Consider the following 22,484-nt stretch of genomic DNA (forward strand, 5'->3'; position numbering starts at 1 on the left):
ATCTTGAGGTGTTTATGGTTTTATAGAGAAAACAGCAGGATTGTCAAATGAGGGAGATTTGAGCATTAGGAGAAACAATGGGTGATTAAAAAACAAATTAAACAGCTAAATAAGCAAGGTGAGACCATGCATAATCGGATCGTTTGGGATCAGGGAAGTACCATGAAGAAGTGAGCTTGGGATACAGGGCAGCTGAAGAAAAAGATGAGCACGGCCGGGTACAGAGCTTAGAAGTAGAGAGTGGGGTGAGAGATCTGATGTATCTGGGTGGGGGAGGGCAGGCTACAATGCGAGCTCCGTGTTCTCTGCTGTATCCATAGTACCTGGAGAAGTTTCTGCTGCAAATAAATATTTGTGGAATGAAGAAATAATAAATGGATGGATGATGTGGTCAAAGTGATGGGTAAAGACGGCAGAATGATACTTAAAGCACTTATTAACCTGGAGGCATGCTGGAGATGTTCCCTGGCTTGGAATTTCTCCTGTCCTTTCTCCTGGTTGAATTCTATTAATCTCTTTGGGCTCAGCTCAAACATCGAGTCTTCTGTGATGATCTGGACCCCTGGACAGAACTGTTCACTTGGTACTTGGAACTCCCATAGGGTTTTGTACCATCTCTACATTAGCACATTATACCATTATATATTACCCCATTATATATTATATATATTACACTTACCTATATAATATATATACTGTAGGCACCTATATGGTATATATGTTATAGTCACCTATATATTATATATATTACAGTCACCTATCTGTTATATATATTACAGTCATCTGTTATATATATTATAGTCACCCATAGGTTATATATATTATAGTCACCTGTATATGTATTACAGTCACCTAAATATTATACATATTACAGTCACCTATATGATATATATATTATAGTCACCTATATGCTATATATGTTATGGTCATCCATATGTTATAGTCACCTATACACTGTCCGTTCCGTGGCCATCTCCTCCACTGGCCTGATGGTATTTGTTGCAGTGTTGCTGTCACCTTTGACAGAGCTGGGTAGTGTTAACGTTCAGTGCATTTTTTTGAATGAATGAACACATGAATGAAATGAAAAGAACTTCAGCTAAGGGGAAATTTGGACGTCTGGAGGAGGAGAAGGAGATGAAGAAAAGAAGACGGCAGGATCTGAGGGCGGCTTAGATACGCAGTGTGGGGATCAGTGAACATTCCTCTGACATTTCTGGTGGGAGAGGCTGCCTCTCTGAGGGTGGCGTGGCATTTCCAGTGTCTTATTTAAGACCGTAAGGGGAAAAAAATAAACAGAATCTAAACTAAGTAACTGTGCTGAAAAAGGTGCCACCCCATAAAAATAGGCCAAGAAGATCATTAAGACAAATTCCAAACCTTTCTTTCTGTGTTATGTGGTGCTGTAACAAGATCACCAATATTTTTCTTTCTTTCTTTTTTTTTGCAGTACGCGGGCCTCTCACTGTTGTGGCCTCTCCCGTTGCGGAGCACAGGCTCTGGACACACAGGCTCAGTGGCCATGGCTCACGGGCCCAGCCGCTCCGCGGCATGTGGGATCCTCCCAGACCGGGGCACGAACCCGCGTCCCCTGCATCGGCAGGCGGACTCTCAACCACTGTGCCACCAGGGAAGCCCCGATCACCAATATTTCTGTAGTTCCTCTCTGTACTCTGCTGGGAATCAGTGTTTAGTGACAGGACAGCCATCTACATGCAAGGCAAGCTATGTAAGGCTAACACGTGTGAGATCATCCACAACTCATGTGTTGCAGGAGGCCTTAGGGAAACAGGGACGGAGATACCTAACTCTGCCACCTGAGGATGAGGTTCTGTGCCTTCTCGGAGGCTGGTTTTGGGGTTGAGTGGGGGCAGCAGTGGATGAGGACCCCCCCCCCTTACCTCACCAATCCAGCCATTTTGCCTTTTGCTCTGGCCTGCGAGTAGAGGGCTCGGCCCACCGTCTTCTCCTTAACATAACTAGTAAATGTCGTGCCATCCACAGTCCTAAAAAACGACAGAGGGCCTACAGTTGGTCCAAATAGTAGTCTTAGCGCAACAAACAACAAGCCAACAACCCAACCAGGTGGACTTACTGAATTATTTAATTATCATTTTGAACCTGCAGGAAACACGGAGACGTTGCATATTTCACAGGAGTCCCTTTACCTGTTAGTGTGATTAAGAGAGGTGAGGTGGGCTCCCGTCCTAAAAGCTTCCTCTCGCATATTGTAGTGTTTAAAATGTTTCTTCCTAACGTTCATAGCAGCACTATTTCCAACGGCCAAGACACGGAAGCAACCTAAGCGTCCACCGACAGAGGAATGGATCAACAAGATGCTGTACATATATACAATGGAATAGTACTCAGCATAAAAAAGAATAAAATAATGCCATTTGCAGCAACATGGGTGGACCTAGAGATGATCATACTAAGTGAAGTAAGTTGGACAGAGAAAGACAAATATGATATGATATCGCTCATATGTGGAATCTAAAGAAAATGATACAAATGAACTTATTTACAAAACAGAAAGAAACTCACCAACTTAAAGAACAAACCGATGGTTACCAAAGGGGAAACGTGGAAGGCGGAGAGGTAAATTAGGAGACTGGGATTATCACATACACACTAGTGCATAGAAATAGATAACCAACAAGTACCTACTGTACAGCACAGGGAACTCTACTCAATATTCTGTAATAACCTAAATGGGAAAAGAATTTGAAAAAGAAGAGTTGCATGTATCTGTGCAACTGAATCACTTAGCAGTACACCTGAAACTAACACAACATTGTAAAGCAACTATACTCCAATATAAAAAATTTTTTTAAATGTTTCTTCATTTTCCAGTTTTACCCTTCAGATTAAGGGTTGTTCTCTTGTGCATCCCTTTGGAATGACAAATGTGCCTAGGATTGGTGACTGATAAGTCACTAGTTATCTGGCTGACTTTCGGTTTATAAGATCATCCTCCTGTGTGTTAAGGATCTGGGGTGGCCTGGGGGCATTACACTCTCCTGTGAGGGTGGAAAAGAGCAAGGAAAGATGAAGAAAGGTGCCTGTCAATCTCTTTGCACAGTTTGTGTTTATCTCTCCAACATCTCCCTCGGGGACCTCTGTGTGCTCATGTCACCTCTGTCTCTTAGCTGGCCGTCACCTAATCCGTCCCAATAATGGTTAGCTGGAGCAGTCGAATGACAGAATTTTAGAAGCAAAATGGAACATCTGGGCTTCAAGTGGGCAGCATCTCTCCCCAAGGAGGTATTTAAAGTGCATGGAGAAATTTTTGGCTGTTCTGATGACTGAGAAGGGCTGCTGGCATTATGGGACGACCCCAAGAGTGCTAGACATTCTGCAACGTGAGGCGGAGTTTCCTGTCCCAAATGCCAACAGCATGCTTGTCAAGCACGCTTGGTTCACCTCTGTAGGTGAGAGAAATAAGAGCCAAGGAGACAAGCGACTTGCTTGAGGTCACACACTCGCTCAGAGGCAGAGCTAGAACTGGACCCCGAGTGCCCAGGTCGGCACTATTTCCATCAAATCATGCTAAGGTTCGAAGACCAAAAAGTCTTTATGACAAAAGGAAATAATCTCTAATGGTGGAATATTTGGAACCTTGATAAATAGGCAGAAGTTTTTTGACTGGAGATGGAGGTCTGAGCGGTTCATATTAAATTGTGGTGATGTAAGGAGCTATCTTCTCTGATTTATACATTCAGCCAGGAGTACAGAGAGATCAAAATAAACATATTTCACAATTCTGTCTTTCATCACCTCAAATCTTCTAAGGAATGAGATGGGGACAAAGGGAAAGAATGAAGGAAAACAGAAAGATGAGATACCTGGAATATCTAGTCATATAGTTTAAAAATAAGAATTTATTAAACTAGCTTTAATATAATTTTTTAGACAGTGTCATATAATACCACTACATAAAATCTTTTCCTTCTACATTTGCTTTTTAGAAAAGGCTGACTAAAATAATTTTTTTTTGTTAATAAATTTCTCAGACAATTTGAAGGATTCAAAATCCATGAATTCCAATTCCAATAAGTCCAATTCCAAGTTACAAATTGCCTTTTGTTCCCCTCACCTTTGTTTTGTTTAGAAAATATAATTAAAATGGCTCTGCCATTTTTAGAAGCCAAAGTGCTTGGTATTTGAACCTTTTATTTTATTTATTCCTCTATTGGCAGAACAGGGAAAGTTTACCCTTGATGAATGAAGCCTCAGGGTGGGAACAATATAACTGGCCTTCACTATTTGAAAGACATTTGGGTGGTTTAAAATTTTTTTATTATGGAAATCTTTAAGTATACAAAAAAATAGAATAATGTAAGACACCTCCATGAAACCATCACTGAGTTACACCATTATCAATACTCAGCCAACCTCCATTGTCTATACCCCCTCCTTCCACCTCATTTATTCTGAAGCCAATCTCAGATAGCTGACCATCTCATCCCTGAACACTTCAGTATGCATTTTGTAGGGCATTTTTTAAAAGTTCTTTTGTGAATAGAACTAGAGTCGTTGAGTAGGAAATGGAACGGATTTCCATTAATTGGCAGAAATAATTCTAAGCGCTGCCAACCACTGAGTGAATTGCCTTGGAAAGTAGTGAGTTTATCATCAAGGAGATATTCAAGCCAAGCCTGGGTAACTCTCACTAGTCAGCGGCTACACAGAGGAATTCAAGCACTGGACACGTGACTGGATTTAATCAGCGGTTCTCCACTTTTTTTCCCCGTAAAGAAACATGTGATAGATGATGCTGACCTGCAACCTCCTACACATTCATATACGGTTTCCTGTAACCCAGGGCAACTCCATATATTTTTCTCTCCCCAAGTAAGTGGGAGGTTGTTACCACAGAGATAGGCTTAAGGATGCTTTAATTTATTAGAAAAGAAAAGTGAATGCTTCACAAATTCTGTTACTCTGAACAGAAGCAAAATACTGGGACCCACCCCAAGATGACTCTTGATGTCCAGGGGGTCCACAGCTCTGAAAGCGAGAACCACTGGACTAGGTGGCCATTAAGGTCCACCCTAACTGTGACGGGGTTCGATTCTTCGAGCAGAGCACATCCAGTTTCTGGTTCTGCACAGGAGTTACTCACATGGAGAAGTTGGAGATGAAGGCTCCTTTGGGAATCTGCACATCGAACACGACATCCTGAGGCTGTGGGGAGTGGTTCACCACTTTGGTCTGGATGACAGTGTTGGCCATTCGGGAAGTGATAGTAGACCGGACTTTATAGCTATAAAGAGTCACTTGATCAACATCTTCCTGTAATTGGCAAGAAAATACAACTGTACTCAGAGAAAAATGACACAGAACTTCACTACGTATTCAATGCTAACATTGGTCCATTTGATTACAAACAATTCTAAGGCATCGGGAAGCATGTAACTCAGGTATTACTAAGCATTCTCCTAACTTCTTGGAATACCCCTCAGGCAGAAGCCTGAGATAGCTTCTTTTTTTTTTTTTTTTTTTGTCATTAGTAAACTTTAACGTGCCCTTTTCAGAACCAAACAGATCAAAGATTAAAAAAAGCAAAGTCATAAATTAAATATCAATAAAAATAAAAAAGTCAGGAAATATGAAATTAAAATAAATAAAATTTAATAACAAAAGGCCTGAGATATCTTGAGATGCCTTTCAAGCGCTATGAGTCTATTAAAAATGATATTAAAGGTTAGAATACGAGGAGAAAATGGTTGTGGGGAAGCAAGTTTGGATTACGAAAGTGCAGGAAATAACTTCAAATGCAGGGCCAGAGGGAAGGAAGGATGCAGGACTGCAGCGTTGGAAGGGGACCTGGGCACTTCCAGGGGTACGGTGGGGTGGAAGACACATGTGGTCCCCAAAGCCCCACACTGCCACCTACCTTCTTCAACCTGATCTATTGTAATTTCACCTTCTTGCAGTCCTCTTGTCCTTTCCCAAATTAAAACAAAATATGAGAATGCTGATGGACGTGAGCAAAGAACAGAATATCTTGCAGAGGGCGTTTTGATGCAGTTACTGGTCCAGTACTCGGGACCCCTAATCTCAATCCTTCTCTACTGATTTAAGGCAGTTCCAGTATCCGTATGCTCAAAGACAAAGTACTGCAAACGCACATCTTTTAGGAGGTGACTCTAAGCAGTCAGGATTATGGCAGTGATGTGACCGACTAGGTTTTGCTTTTTTCTCCAAAAGGTTTTGCTTATTTCAATACTAGGTGTCATATGCCTAAACTTTGTCATCCAAGATTAAACCTTTCAACACATTAACATCCAGCCCACCTCAAGCTGAGATAAAACCCAGGCTACGTTGTTTGTCCTTCTTCCCCCTTAACCCAGAGCTTCTCACAGTTGCTGTCAGTTCAGAGCAGGAAGCCCAGGGAACCCCTTCCTCTTGATGTTTTCTTGCCACAGGAAGCTCTACTCCGAACATCTCAGGGAATCGGGCCACTTCATGTTTAAGAGTGCTTTTTCCACACTCACGGCTTTACCCTCCAAAGCTGTTAGGTGTCCTATTTTAAATCAAAACTATTCTGTTGGAATAAATACACAGTTTTTATTCCAAAAACACCTACAATGTTGTCAAAACTTGCGAAAGTAAAGAGAAGGGACATTTTCACTCCTGGGGACAGCTCTCCCGGCTGCATACAAACTGCACCCTTTCATGCTGAATTTTAGACACACTTCCAAACAGAACTGGGCAAGGGGGTATTTCGAAAGTCAGGTAAACATTCTCAGTGATGAAGACAAAGGAGGCACCCGTATTGATTTCTCGATAATAGGTAACAGAAAAGTCATTCAGACATCAATTTTTAACAAAATCAAAGTAAACTTACCATCATTTCTCCAGATTCTCCAGAAACACTCCTCTGTGAAAGGAAGTTGGATAATCATTCTTCAGAAGCGTGTTGCTTATTACCTTGAGGGCAAAAACTGTTTTCTCAAAATACACTTTCTCAAAAGATATTTTTTCCTTCAGTGCTGAGCTATAATTCATTCACGGGAGCCAAGACATAATTATCAAATACTCTTGAATGCTATTTTCCCACTGGTGTGTTTCTGTGAACAAACGTCTCAGTCACTGTTTGGTTGCATGCCCACCATCCTTTGATACAATGCTAAAACCTATGTTTTCAAATGAAAATGTTCAACCAAACTTAAGCTGAGTAGCACAGATCACCTTTATCCTGTCTATTTGTCTGATTGTTTTCTCAGCAGCAGAGTCTTTCTTCAAAGTCAGGCAGTGGGAAGGCATGTCTGTCTCTTCCACTAGATGAAGCTACATGGGAGCAGAGACTTGGATGCGTTTCCTCCTCGGTGTAGCCCCTGAGTCAAGCACGGTGGAAAATTCTGTACTCAACAGCTATGCTAGAGAATTACAGTAAGTCCCCTACATACGAACCTTCAAGTTGCGAACTTTTGAAGATGCGAACGTGCATTCCATCAACGTCAGGCATGAGTGAAATTGCAGCTTGCCCTCCGTCTCCTACTTCTGACGGTCCTTCAGCTCTACCATCTCCCACCTTCTCTCCCTCCTCCGGGCAGTAACTCTCCTTTCCTGTTCACTCGATGCCATCCCCTTTACGCCAGCTGTTGTACTGCACTACTGTACTTTTCAAGGTACTGTACTGTAAGATTAAACATGTTTTCTTGGGACTTCCTGGTGGCGCAGTGGTTGGGAGTCCGCCTGCCAGTGCAGGGGACATGGGTTCAAGCCCTGGTCTGGGAGGATCCCACATGCCGTGGATCAACTAAGCCCGTGTGCCACAACTACTGAGCCTGTGCTCTAGAGCCCACGAGCCACAACTACTGGGCCCATGTGCCACAACTACTGAAGCCCGCGCACCTAGAGCCCGTGCTCCACAAGAGAAGTCACGGCAATGAGAAGCCTACGCACCACAATGAAGACCTAACACAGCCAAAAATAATAAATAAATTAATTAATTTTAAAAATTAAACTTAAAAAAATTATTTTAAAAGTTTTATTTTTTGTGTTTGTTTTTTATGCATTATTTGTGTGAGAAGTATTATAAACCTATTACAGTAGGTTTATAGCCGATTGTGTTAGTTGGGTACCTAGGCTAACTTTGTCACGCTTACGAACAAACTTGCTGAACGTGCTCTCAGCACGGAACTCACTCATATGTAGGGGACTTACTGTATCCACATGAATGACTGTCCTGTGGGCATGGAAAACTGACTGGCTTTAGAGTGACGGGTGAACCTTTAATGTCAGATGGATTTTAAAGTAATAATTAAGGTGTGGGACATTAGCTTTGCTTGCCTGATTTGGGGTGAGTTGAAATTTTAGGGGGTATTATGTGACATAGCGAGGCCAACGACTGCCTTCTTCTAGACTTTTTTAAATTGGAGCATAGTTTATTTATTTATTTATTTTTGGCTGCATTGGGTCTTCGTTGCTGCACACAGGCTTCTCATTGTGGTGGCTTCTCTTGTTGCGGAGCACTGGCTCTAGGCGCGCGGGCTTCAGTAGTTGTGGCTTGCTGGTTTCAGTAGTTGTGGCTCACGGGCTCTAGAGCTCAGGTTCAGCAGCTCTGGCGCACGGGCTTAGCTGCTCCGCGGTATGTGGGATCTTCTGGGACCAGGGCTCGAACCTGTGTCCCCTGCATTGGCAGGCGGATTCTTAACCACTGCGCCACCAGGGAAGCAGTGTTAGTTTAGTGTTAGTTTCAGGTGTACAGCAAAGTGATTCGGTTATACCTACATATATAACTATTCTTTTTCAGATACTTTTCCCTTATAGTTTATTACAAAATACTGAGTATAGTTCTCTGTGCTACACAGTAAGTCCTTGTTGGTTATCTATTTAATTTTATTTAGTTTTTGGCCGTGCTACGCGGCTTGCATGATCTTAGTTCCCCAACCAGGGATCGAACCTGTGCCCCCTGCAGTGGAAGCGTGCAGTCCTAACCACCGGACCACCAGGGATGTCCTGGTTATCTGTTTTATATATAGTAGTGTGTATCTGTTAATCAACTTCCTAATTTATCCCTCTCCCCCTTTCCCCTTTGGTAATCCTAAGTTTGTTTTCTATGTCTGTGGGTCTTTTGGACTTTTTGAATGCAATTCCATATGATGACGTTTTCCCTTTTAGATGAAGACCCTGACATGAGGACTTGCCTATTGGGTTTTAATACTATCGGTCTACAAAAAGCCTGGACTTGCAGCAGGTCAAAAATTCATACCCGCACAAAAGATGTCATAGGTCAGCTTAGAGTTGCTTCCACAAATACCTCCTTTTTTAGCACCTGGGCTCTACATGGGAGAAGCCAAACCTTTCTTGGCCCCCTGGAGAACTCACCCCATGAGTTAGAGCATTTTGTCTGTGCTGTTGCTGGCATCCGGGAGGAGACCGCCAGCATGGTCAGGTCCCCTGTGCTCTCTGAGCAACTCCCCGAGACAGTAGAGACCGTGACTAGGTAGGAGACCATGTGTGGCCCCAATAGGAAGTGTCCTAAGAGGAAATTCTTCCATACAAAGCAGTAAAACTATCCCATAATCTTAAACTTTGAAGAAAACACATAGCAATGTATTCTCTAAGGGACCAAGGTGACCATTACAGTTTGAAGATGAACAGACAGCCGTGTGGAGGCTTCCCTTTATTTCAGCTGGACAGTGTTTCCTCCAGGCGTAAAACCACCAGACTCTTTGCTGCTAAAAAAACATGCTCTTGAGAAAATGTAGCAAAAATCATCTCAACCCTTTTCTTATTTCTTCAATCATGATCTCTTTCACTTATTTTCCCTTTTGGAACTGAGGTTTACTGTACCTGGTACCTCCGGTTCTCTGGCACAAATTGAAATTTGCCTGGGGCCAGTTCCACAAGGTCTCCATATTCTGCAAACTGAAAAAAGAATTTAGGATGTTTATTTCTATCAACAAAAAGCAGGGAGCTGGTGACAGGCATAAGGTACTGTATTCAATATATTATATTGTCTTGTTTTCTATATCTCTGGGCAATCTCATTTTTTCAAACAATGACTTCTTTTTTTTAAAATTGAAGTATAGTTGATTTACAATGTTTCAGGTGTACAGCAAAGTGATTCGGCTATACATATACATATAATCTATTCTTTTTCACTATCTTTTCCCATACAGGTTATTACAGAGTATTGAGTAGAGTTCCCTGAGCTATATACAGTAGGTCCTTGCCATTTATCTATTTTATATATAGTAGTGTGTATCTGCTAATCCCAAATCCCTAATTTATCCTTCCCCCCTTTTCCATTTGGAACTGTTAAGTTTGTTTTCTGTGTCTGTTACAATGATTTTTTTTTTTCTCTCTAGTTGCGGAGAGCAGGGGTTACTCTTCATTGCAGTGTGCGGGCTTCTCATTGCGGTGGCTTCTCCTGTTGCAGAGCACGGGCTCTAGGCATGCAGGCTTCAGTAGTTGTAGTACATGGGCTCACTACTTGCAGCATGCGGGCCCTATAGCACTCGGGCTTCAGTAGTTGTGGCACACGGGCTCAGTAGTTGTGGCTTGCGGGCTCCAGAGCACAGGCTCAGTAGTTGTGGTGCACGGGTTTAGTTGCTCCGTGGCATGTGGGATCTTCCCGGACCAGGGCTCGAACCTGTGTCCCCTGCACTGGCAGGCGGATTCTTAACCACTGCGCCACCAGGGGAAGTCCCTACAATGATTTCTTTACTATATTTGTTTGCCAGTTACTTCTCAGAGGTGAGTAAATGAGAGTTAGTATCTCCAAATTTGCTGGAAGCAGGAGTTCATTTCTGAGTTTGCCTGAAGATGATGGGATATCCAAGTAGGAGTTACAGTAGCCCAGTGATCAGGTAGGTGCCTGGCAGAAGTACTGGGTAGATCTTGGGGGCATCAGAGGTGTCTTACTAGGTAAATGTGGGCCATTATCCATTGAGTTAGAAATGGCGATGTGAAAGGAATGGCAGTAAGTGACTGAAAAAGCACAAACACATTTGGATATCTTGCCTCCAACTCCTGGCTTCGTCAATGAGATTTCCAACATACTCTGGTAGTTTTTAAAGTGTTAGAAAATATGATAGTTTCTAGGCAGACAGGGTGATTTTTTTTTTCTTGCAAATATGCCCCCCTGTTCTTTGGCATCTTTGTAGGTAATCCACTCTGTAAGTAGCACAAGCCGCTGCGCCTTCTAGGATATCCCCAGAATACATGCTGCTTTTCTGGCATCAAAATAGCTCTTGGGGCTTCCCTGGTGGCGCAGTGGTTAAGAATCCGCCTGCCAATGCAGGGGACACGGGTTCGAACCCTGGTCCGGGAAGACCCCACCCACCCCTCGGAGCAACAAAGCCCATGAGCCACAAATACTGAGCCTGCACTCTAGAGCCCGCGAGCCACAACTACTGAAGCACGCACGCCTAGAGCCCGTGCTCTGCAACAAGAGAAGGCACCGCAATGAGAAGCCCGCGCACCGCAACGAAGAGTAGCTCCCGCTCGCCGCAACAAGAGAAAGCCCGCATGCAGCAGCAACAAAGACCCAACGCAGCCAAAAGCAAATAAATAAATAAATTTATTAAAAAGAAAAAAAGCTCTTGTATGACTTTCAGTCCAAGACTTTCAATACGTTGGGGATGATCAAGGGTCTGAAGTGAAGACCTTGAGCTCCCCAGGAGTAATTCCTACACTCTGCCCGTCCATTTACCCAATCTTCCCCTTTAACAGGAATATTAAGTGTCCTTAATTTGGAAATCATTTTCACTTAGGTATGACAAACAAAGTGCTTTGAAAATGACTTTTCTATATACTCTTAAGTAAAAGAGTGATAGTGATATTCCATAATAACAGTTATGAGAGCTAATAATTATTAAGTTCTTCCCCAGGTTTGCACTGTGCTGGGTAGTTTACATATGTCACTTAATTCTTACAACAACCCTTTGGGTTAGATCAATTATTATCCCCAACTTTTTAGATAAGGAGGGGGCAGCTGTACTTCGTAAACGGTACACTATGGGGTCGGGCTGTGAACTTGGTTCTCATGCAAAAGCTGTTAATGCTCTAAAGGGTAAATATATGTTCCAGAACTTATGGTTACCGGCGGGAAGGGATAGTTAGGGAGTTTGGGACTGACATGGACACATGGCTATATTTAAAACAGATAACCAACAGGGTCCTACTGTACAGCACAGGGAACTCTGCTCAATATTATACAACAACCTAAATGGGAAAAGAATTTGGAAAAGAATAGATACATGTATAATTGAATTACCCTGATGTATGCCTAAACTATCACAACATTGGTAATCAACTGTACTCCATATAAAATAAAAAGTTAAAAATCCTTATCACAAGGGGAAAAAACTGTAACTATGTATGGTGAGAGATATTAAAGACATTGTGGTGATCGTTTTCCAATATATACAAATATTGAATCAAAAAAAGGGTAAATACAGGTTCCAGTAATTATAATAGTGCACACGTCTACTCAGATTAATTTTATCATGAATTTCCATTCCACACAGAATGCTGTCCTTGAATAGCAACAGGTAACAGGTTATTTACCGAGCTAACCTTTGGAGCCGACAGCAAGGAAGTCTTCTGGAAGTACTTACTTCTGAAAGTCCGTTAGTGGGGATTTCGAAGCCCTGTGATTCAGAAAGCAGGAAGCAGACGAGAAAGCACAGGAGCCCCTTCATCGTGGTAGGTTGCTCTGCCCAGCTCTCCAGTGCCGCGTCTGGGAGGAGCCCACTGCTCCCTGAACCACGATCAGAGGCACAGCAGAGCCGTACAGTTGGTTTTCAAAAAGAAAATTGAGAGAAAAGAGAAGAAGAGAGCTCTCAAACTTTGTTCCAAAACAGGACAAATATTTGTTCTGGAGTTCAAACTTAAGCTGGGGGGGGTGGGTGGGTCACACACCCAGAGGTTATTCAAACAGCAGAGCTGGGGGCAGTCCCTGGGCTGTGAGAGTAAGGCAGGGTCGGACAGATGTGCAGTGCTTTTTTCTTTTTTTTTCCTTTTGCTGATTTCTGTTCATCTTAAAATCAGAGAGACCTAAGATCAGCGTCATCTTCTTTGAAAGACCAGGTGAGGCACGTGACTGAGAAATCGAGTCAGAGAGGAAAAAGCTAAAGTGAAAAGCTTCTGGAAACAAAATCCTTTGGTTTAAGTGAAAGCAGGAGGAATTTAGGAAAAGTGGGAGAAGAAACCCCACGGTTTTCTGAGCAAAGCACTCACTGGCAGTGTCTCTCCCTCTCCCTTTGAAAACCGAGAACCTATTTCATGAGAGAACTGGGCAAGCAGCAGTGTGGGAGGTTAGGCACCCCTTCAGCAAGGAAGTTTCAGGAACCTCTTTGATTAAGAGAACAGAGTCTGTTCCGGCTGCCCCTGGTCAGTCTCACTCAGGTCAGCGGAAAATCAGTTCTCCCCATCCCAGAACCAGAGACAGCCCAGCCTGGAATCCCTTCCCGCCCATGGTCATGAATCCTAATAACAATGTTAACTAGGATTTATGGAGCCCTTTGTGGTGTCATGCACTTTTACCTACATTAACTTTAACCCCCTGTTTTTATTCAACTATAAAAGAGCCATGTGAGATGTGTACTACATTTATCTTCATTCACAATGGAGGAAAGTAAGGTTAAGTATCAATAACTGATTCCACATTTCATAGTTAGCACGTGGAGACTTAATTCAAGGTCAGCCTGACCTCAAATCCTTTGTTGTTCATGACCACGTCCAGGAGAGGCAGCCTGGGGTCCATCTCTGGGATCAGTGTTCCAAGTGTGAATTTAGACTAATTACCTGTAGTTCCCAAGCTGGGTGGCCAGTGTACTTGATGAGCCGCTACTCCAGACATCTGCTTGAACAGAGCCATGCTGTGGACCTCAGTTTGGCCAGCTCCCATGTCTTTTCTGGCAGTTTCCTTTGCCAGGATGGAACTACGGCTTCCTGCCCGAGGTCCCTGATCCATCACCTGGTCCGGGTCTTGCTGCTGAAAAAACCTCTACTTTCTCAAAGTTCACTCCCACAGGGGAACTTTCACCCACATGCAAACAGAAAGTCTGCGATGGCCTTTGAAACCTGGTGATGTAGGGCTGTTTCCACCAGATCCGTGCCGACCAGACCCAGCTAGCTTCTGTGGACCCCAGACACTCATCTTGAGGATTACAGTGAACCCAGGATGAACAGGTCACTTCTCTGAGATTGCGCTCTGATTTTGTTCAAAGGGACACGGTTTAAAGTTTATTTCAAAAACAATGCAAGTGAAAAGAGGAAATCAAAACCATGCCAAAAAAGATAAACTGACATATTAAAATATGCAAAATGATCTTTAAAAAATGACAAATTTATTTGTTAAATCCAAGCACATGCCCCAAATAACTGGAAGTGCTGGTTCAAATGTAATATAAAATGCAAATAGATTAAATTTATCTGTAAGATTATGAAGGGTTACTGATGATTGTTTTAAAAATGTTCAACTGTATGCTGTTTCTAACAATTACACTTTATCTCCAAGAGATAAAAACAGACTGAAAGTTGAGATAGCATTAAAATCTATCTTATTTATTTCAAATACTTGAAAATGGGGGTTACAAAGTTGGTATAGGGTTAAATTAGATGTCACAGCAAATAATACTAAAAAGAAAGTCAGAAGAGAGAATTAAATCTAAGATTATTAATTGTATGCAAATTTTTGTGAAGTACCTCTCTAGAAATTGTTCATCTTGCAAAACTAAAACCCTGTCCCCATTAAACAATAATTCCCCATTCTGCCTGCCCCCAGCTCCCGGCAACCATCATTCTATTTTCTTTTTCTATGAGTATGATTACTTTACATACATCATATAAGTGGAATCATCCAGTATTTGTCCTTTTGTGAATGGCTTATTTCATTTAGCATAACGTCCTCATGGTCGATCCATGTTAACGCCTGTCAGGACTTCCTTCTTTATTTAAGGCTAAATATAATAGTCTATCATATGTATATATCACATTTTCTTCATCCATTCATCCTGCTAGGGACACTTAGGCTTCGTCTGTTAAACAAGTGTATTTTTAAACTTTTCTCTGAAATACTTCATAATTAAACATTTTAAAAACAATTTAAAGAGCAAAAAAAAAATCAGTTTCAAATCAGTTAAAAATATTTTCCGCAAGGAATAAAGGTAAACTTGGTGGAATAAAGAAAATCCCTTGTTTCACGTGCCACCTCATTTTGCTTAAATAGAATAGAGATCTAAGCTAAACAAATAAATCTATTAGCTGAAGGTAGAGCGGTGTTTGCTACGAATGAAGATGACGTGGGTTCGGATCATGTACGTTGATTTGGTTTTGTTAAGTGTGTACTGCATGATTTGGGTAGTGAATTTACACGCCCCCCCCCCCCAAATGCTTGGTCTCAGCTAAGAGTGAACGTGGTAAGCATTTCTGGGGACATACCAACCGATATGGATTGCACTTTCTCTCCATTCCCACTGTCACTACTCTCATTAATTTTTCTGGAATGATAGCGATGTTTTCTAGAGACGTCTTGGCTGCTGTTTCTGAATCCATCACACCACGGCTGAAGCAGCGTCCGAGTGCAGCTGTGAAGCGGTTACTCCCTGCTCCAAAGTTTTCACTCTCTTTCTATAGAGGATCCGGCCAAGACTGATGTTCATGGTGGTCAGTGCTCTACCTTTTCAGCCTGAGCTCCAGCCTACACACCACAAAGCCAGAGTATTGGCTCACCTCCAAACCTTTCAACCAAGTGCTTTCCCCGACACAGTTCCCCTTGCCTGGAATTCCCTTTTCCTCCAACGTCTCTCTATTAAAACCACATCCCTCTTTCAAAGCCCTTCTTAGTTGCGACTTCCGTCACCAACATTGTGCAGATTCCTCTGGCTGACATTCATCATTCGTGTCCTTTGGGGGCATAATTGCAACACACACCTCCATGCCTTGCTACATTTTCTCAAGTGTAGAGACCACACACTCCTTCATTCAACGCTCTTTATAGAGGAAGACAAATACCATATGATATCACTTATATGTAGAGTCTAAAATATAACATATGACACAAATGAACTTATCTACAAAACAGAAACAGACTCCCAGACATAGAGAACATACTTGTGGTTGCCAAGGGGGAGGGGAGTGGGAGAGAGAAGGATTGAGAGTTTGGGATTAGCAGATGCAAACTATTATATAGAGAACGGATAAACGACAAGGTCCTACTGTACAGCACAGGGAACTATATTCAACATCCTATGATAAACCATAATGGAAAAGAATATTTTAAAAAAGAATGCATATATGTATAACTGAATCACTTTGCTGTACATCAGAAACTAACACAACATTGTAAATCTACTATACTTCAATAAAATACACTAAAAAACCCACTCTTTATAGACAGCCTACTATGTGCCCAGCACTGCGGACAGTACTCACCACAGTGCCTTTGAACATAACTGGCCCTTAAGTATCAACACTGACTTGAATCACTGTTGGAAGGTGACCTGGGCCCAAGAGTAATAATTCTTTCCTTTCATACATTGTCCTTTTCAAAATATGTCCACATCGAGCTATTTGGCTCCCAATAATGGAACATAATATTCAATACCATCTTCAAAATCTAGAGTCTACCTCTTACTAGATTAGTCACTGTAGCAGGTTACTTTATCTCGCTGTGAATCAGTTTCTTCACTTGTAAGATGGGGCTATCCCATTCACGTCATGGGGCGGCCGTGAGGAAGAGTAAGTGAAGAACAAGATAGGTGCCTGGCGCAAATCTAGGAGCTGTTCTGTGCTTGTATCATTACTGTCACTGTTCTAAACAGCAAAAGAAGCCCAGCTTGGAATGTAAAACAGAATCAAGGGCATATAACCGAGAGTTGTCTCTAGTTTTCTGCCTAAGTTTTCCCTTCAGCCTTTGAAATTGCACAGTGCTATACCTTCTGGAAAAATGTATCTTCTGGGTACCGGAAGCGGGAAAAACACCCCTCTCCTCCCTTGTGTAGCGCGGGCTGGGGGAGTTCCCAGCCCAGTGGGTGCCTCAGCCTAGCCCTCATGGAAAAACCCTGTCACAGCTTTGCATTCTCTGCTGAGATAAAGACAATTAAGACCTTATGGGTTGAGTACCAAACAGAACCTCCAAAATTTGAACAAAACCATCCTCAACTAAGAGGTCCAAGATAATCTCTCGGTGGATATCTTTAACAGTTATTAATGTTGAAATAAATTCCATAGTATACTGTGGACACTGAAGTTGAGAAAGTAAAATTAACACGGTCTAAAAGAAAGTTACTTAGCACATTTTGCTGTTTTCTGAGATTGCTAGCGTGTTGGAGGTGGTTGGCTGTGGGCAAGGATAATGTGGAACATTTTTGTTGGTCTGCTAATAAAAAAAAGACCTTATGGCATGTTTTGCAAATAGAAATATGATTTCCAATATTCTGGCCCCTTCCATTGGTCATTTCATCTCTGATGACTATAATCTGATATTTGGAATGACCTCAGGACAAGCCAAGCTAAGGGCAGCCTGGGTCACGCTTCTCTTTTTATGCTGATAGCCTATCTCCAAATTCCAAGGTCTTGGGAAAAAACCCACCACGTTTGATCTCTCCTGCTGTCCAGAAGCGCCAGGCTCCCTATCAGGGCAGGTGTGTATTCAGGTCATGGGGTCCTGCACCTGGGGCCCTTCCACCAGCCCTGGCCCTGGGCGGCTCTCACTGGTGAATGGAATGTATCGGTTGGTACGTACATTCTCCCGATGTATAGCATGGAAATCGCTACCACAAATGCTGCCAGAATATTGACTTTCATAGATGTGAGAATCAGTAGGAATCTAAGAGAAAAACATTTCAGTACACTTCATAATGCTTAAATAAAAGAATAACTCATTTCGTGCCCAATGAGAATTCTCGGGAATATCAATACACTTGGGATTTGTGGCTCTGAGTGTAAGGCATGGTGGCTTAGATAACGGTGCGGTGATAACTATCACACATTTAGAAAACCCAGTTCTAGTTCTATCATTGTGAAAGAGTATATTTTTAAAAGTCCAAAGTCAAAGGTGAGCTAACGCACAAATAGCTGTATCTGACCCTTACCTTCTTGTTTCGCTAGTTCAGATGGGGCATGACATGGAGCAGGTCTGTTGTCTACACGTATTTGAACTCTCATACCTTCCTTCTAGTAGTCAGGTTAAGATGTTCTGCCTTAGGTTCTTCAAAGATTATTTGTTTTAATTTCTCAAGATGATATTCCATTATTCTGTCACATCTTTTTTCCTCTCTCTTAGGTGTAGGTGTGGGCTGCTGTAATTTGGGAACAGAACACAAAGAGATTTCAGAAGAAAAATGTTAGACATTGGGTAGAGGTTTCATGAGCCAAAAACACAAAGTTAGAGTCTGGGGGGCTGATTTCCTTGTTCATTCTTTTTAAAAAATGGTTTATTTTATATTGGAGGATAGTTGATTTACAATGCTGTGTTAGTTTCAGGTGTACAGCAAAGTGATTCAGTCATATATATGTATATATACAGATTCAGATGTTCTTCCCGTATAGGTTATTACAGAGTATTGAGTAGAGTTCCCAGTGCTATACAGTAGGTCCTGTTGATTATCTATTTTCTATATAGTAGTGTGTATATGTTAATCCCAAACTCCTAATTTATCTCTCCCCCCACCTTTCCCCTTTGGTAACCATAAGTTTGTTTTCTAAGTCTGTGAGTCTGTTTCCGTTTTGTAAATAAGTTCGCTTATAGCATTTTTTTTAGATTCCATATATAAGTGATATCATATGATATCTGTCTTTGTCTGACTTACTTCACTTCATATGATCATCTCTAGGTCCATCATGTTGCTGCAAATGGCATTATTTCATTTTCTCTCTTTTTTAAAAAAAATTTTGGGGCTTCCCTGGTGGCACAGTGGTTGAGAGTCCGCCTGCCGATGCAGGGCACGTGGGTTCGTGTCCCGGTCCGGGAAGATCCCACATGCCGCGGAGCGGCTGGGCCCGTGAGCCATGGCTGCTGAGCCTGCGCGTCCGGAACCTGTGCTCCACAACGGGAGAGGACACAACAGTGAGAGGCACCCGTACCGCAAAAAATAAAAAAAATAAATAAATAAAAAGTTTTTGGTTGTGTTGGGTCTTTGTTGCTGCGTGCGGGCTTTCTCTAGTTGGCGGCTAGCGAGGGCTACTCTCTGTTGCGGTGCACAGGCTTCTCGTTGCGGTGGCTTCTCTTGTTGCAGAGCACGGGCTTTAGGCACGTGGACTTCAGTAGTTGTGGCACGTGGGTTCAGTAGTTGTGGCTCGTGGGCTTAGTTGCTCTGAGGCATGTGAGATCTTCCCGGACCAGGGTTCGAACCCTTGTCCGAGGCATTGGCAGGTGGATTCTTAACCACTGTGCCACCAGGGAAGTCCTAGTTCATTCTCTTTTTATGGCTGAGTAATAGTCCATTGTATATATGTACCATATCTTCTTTATCCATTCATCTGTTGATGGACATTTAGGTTGCTTCCATGTCTTGGCTATTGTAAATAGTGCTGCAATGAACATTGGGGTGCATATGATGTTTTCAAATTATGGTTTTCTATTCCTTGTTAATTCTTGAGCCACGAAAACTTGGCTTTGCCGTTGAGTCGTTTCCATTATTTTCTGCTCTGTGTTCCCTGTCTCAGAAGTTTGCATTCAAACCCATTGCAAAAAGGGAGACAGTTGGGTCCATGGGTACCTGGGGACTGACCAGCCGTTATAGGTCAATTCCAGTGTAGCGGCTTCCTGCATCCCTCCCAGGGAATCTGGGTGTTTCTGGCGGGGAAGGGATCACATCTGGAAGCTGCTCTCACTATGACACTGACAGCTGGTATTGCTGTCCCAGGTTGGGAAGTACCTTCATATGAGTTATTGTGGTTGCCTCTGAGGTGTAAATAGGGCAAGGAGTATGTGGGTATCTGAGCCACAAGGGATGCTCAAAGTCATCTAGCTGAGAGTCTACTTTAAAAGATGATGAAAGTGAGGCTTGAGAAGCTAAGCCGGGGCTAGAGTGATACAAGCTGGTCGTGGACAGAGGAGTGATATAGGGTGGGGGACAGACTAGTAGTGGCAATGGTGTCTGAACTGGGCAGACTGGTTCCTCCTCATTTCCAGCCCCAACCCTAGCCTGCTAACTCACCAGCTGTCTTCATGACTTGGGGCAATTTTCTGCATGCCTCCATGTTCTCATCTGAAAAATGGGGATAAGAAATAGTACTCAACTCTGAGCATGTGTAAAGGGCCTAGAACAGTGCCTGCAACATATTAAGTGCTCAGTTAATGTCAGCAGTGATCAGTAGTGTATCAAAGCACATTTAATCCATGGAATTCTGATCTCCAGGTAAGTACTCGGTGGTTTTTTTCATTTCATGTTACATCTCTTGTGTCCTCAAGGGTGTCTCAAGGGCATTTCAAATGGAATGAACACAGCCAAGGAGAAAGGCTGTCCTGTTAGCCTTGCATCAAGGAGGGGCCTCATGAGCCTCCCTCACTCTCATCCCTAACGTACCTCTTGCAGTTCGGTGTCAGGGCAATAGGGTAAACTCTCTCCCTCTTTTCCAGTGAGATGGCAGGTGAAAGGGACTTGGAAGGAGAGGTGGATTGAAGGGGTCATTACCAAGAAGACCAGCACACTTGTGAGAGCAGTGCTGGGAAGTCTAAAAGAATAAATAGATGTGTGAGAGATCCCAACACCAAAAGGCACCTTTAAAGCTGTGTTTGGAGCGTGTGGGGGACAATGAAGAAGAATACTAGGCCTACAGCCGGGGAAAGAAGTGGTAATGTTAACTGGGAGTTTATTTAGCTTGGTTTTTCCTTGGAATAGGATAACCAGCTGGAAGGTGTAGCATGAGCAATGGGTAAAACCCAGGAGGAATGTAGCAGTAATAAGGCTGCACTGAACTAATTCAAATTAATCGTGTCTCGGCCCAAGACTAATTACATGCCAGGGAACCACAAGAAATTCTGGAGAAAGAGCTTGTAAATGATGCTCCTTTGGCTCCTTCAATTTCCGAAAAGGAAGCCATTTAGATTCTATAAATTAGAGGTTGGGGAGCTTGAGGTTGACTTTATTTTTTTTTAGAAAAAGTATGAATGAATGAAACCATTCAAAAGAGGGTTTGAGAACTCTTGAGAAGGAAGCATTTTGACAAAGTCATGTGTGCGGAAGGGGTCTGGTGACTAAGGCTCGCTAGATTCTATGGGATAGGAAGAAAGTGGGAGGAATCAATGTGACATTTGGGGGCAGATGGACCAGAGATGGCAGAGGAAGACAGCCTGGGCTCTGAAGTCTTGGGAGGTGGGCACCCAGGAGGCAGAAGGGGAGTCTGAAAACCACGGGAAGGTGCAAGAATACTGTATAAAGACCTTCTCAAGGGTCAGGAAGCGGGAGGAACCAGCCACCTTCCGGTGCGTGCTGCTGGTGGCTGGAGTTGAAACCTGAGGCATGGGCCCAAGCCTAGTCCGGTCCTGAGATGCAAACTAATTTGTCAGCAGAGTCAGGGGCTGGTAACACACACACATAATCCATTAACATGCCCGTACCGTGTATCATAGCCTAATTCTTCCCCTTGATTTGTAAGCTTGTGAATGGCAAAGGGCCATTTCCTGCCTAAAGGATCAGTGATTAAGCAGTGCTTGATTGAACTAATTTCACTTCTTTTTACCCCAGTGTTTCTATGCTAGAGACCCAGACTTCTTATAAGCACAGATGGTTTCCAATGTGCTTATCATGGATGAGGTGGAAAATGAAAACGAATGAGCTTTAAACTGCTTAATTACAGAACCCGTTGTTTGAACAAATCCAAGCAGAAGAGCTTTGATGAATAGATTGATGTTAAATTGAAGGAATGGATTTTGTGGTGAGAAACAGCATTCTAAAACTCACAGAGGGACTTCCCTGGTGGCACAGTGGTTAAGAATCCGCCTGCCAATGCAGGGGACACAAGTTCGAGCCCTGGTCCGGGAAGATCCCACATGCCACGGAGCAACTAAGCCCGTGTGCCACAACTACTGAAGCCCGTGCGCCTAGAGCCTGTGCTCTGCAACAAGAGAAGCCACCACAATGAGAAGCCCGCGCACCGCAATGAAGAGTAGCCCCCGCTCACCGCAATTAGAGAAAGCCAGTGGGGAGCAACAAAGACCCAACGCAGCCAAAAATAAATAAATAAAAAATAAAACTCACAGAACTTGTTCAAATAAAATATACTTGAAGTAGACGTGAATGAAACACTGGACAAAATTTCAGATGACAGGTTGTTGGAAAGAATGCCTAATATTCTGGTGGACAGATGGAGAATCCAAAGACATCTGGATAGGCCAAAATAAATTCCAGAAGCAGTGAAGACTCAGTGCGTTCACCAATGTAGACTCTACCTGGAATATTGCATTCAATTCTGAATGAAATTCAGAATTTGACTCTCTTCTCTGTGGCCTCCCCACGTGACCTGCACTTCTCCCTGCATGGCTGCAGGGCCACAGGAGTATTCCTGGTGTGTGA

The 22,484-nt window shown here is 42.9% G+C and overlaps 1 protein-coding gene across 1 annotated transcript in view; it reads right to left on the reverse strand.

Annotated features, from left to right (window-relative positions):
- ITIH2 (inter-alpha-trypsin inhibitor heavy chain 2) overlaps positions 1 to 12,786 on the reverse strand; it is a 37,424-nt gene extending 24,638 nt beyond the window's left edge. Inside the window, exons 1-5 of the mRNA XM_004281700.4 lie at positions 12,579 to 12,786; positions 9,808 to 9,882; positions 6,854 to 6,886; positions 5,126 to 5,295; positions 1,902 to 2,006 (exon numbers count right to left, since the gene is read on the reverse strand). Coding sequence (XP_004281748.1) covers positions 1,902 to 2,006; positions 5,126 to 5,295; positions 6,854 to 6,886; positions 9,808 to 9,882; positions 12,579 to 12,662 — 467 coding nt within the window. The 5' untranslated portion in view covers positions 12,663 to 12,786. The remainder of the gene's footprint in view (positions 1 to 1,901; positions 2,007 to 5,125; positions 5,296 to 6,853; positions 6,887 to 9,807; positions 9,883 to 12,578) is intronic.
- Positions 12,787 to 22,484: the final 9,698 nt, after the last annotated feature.

Source organism: Orcinus orca, chromosome 2 (assembly GCF_937001465.1).
Source record: "Orcinus orca chromosome 2, mOrcOrc1.1, whole genome shotgun sequence".
NCBI classification, from domain to species: domain Eukaryota; kingdom Metazoa; phylum Chordata; class Mammalia; order Artiodactyla; family Delphinidae; genus Orcinus; species Orcinus orca.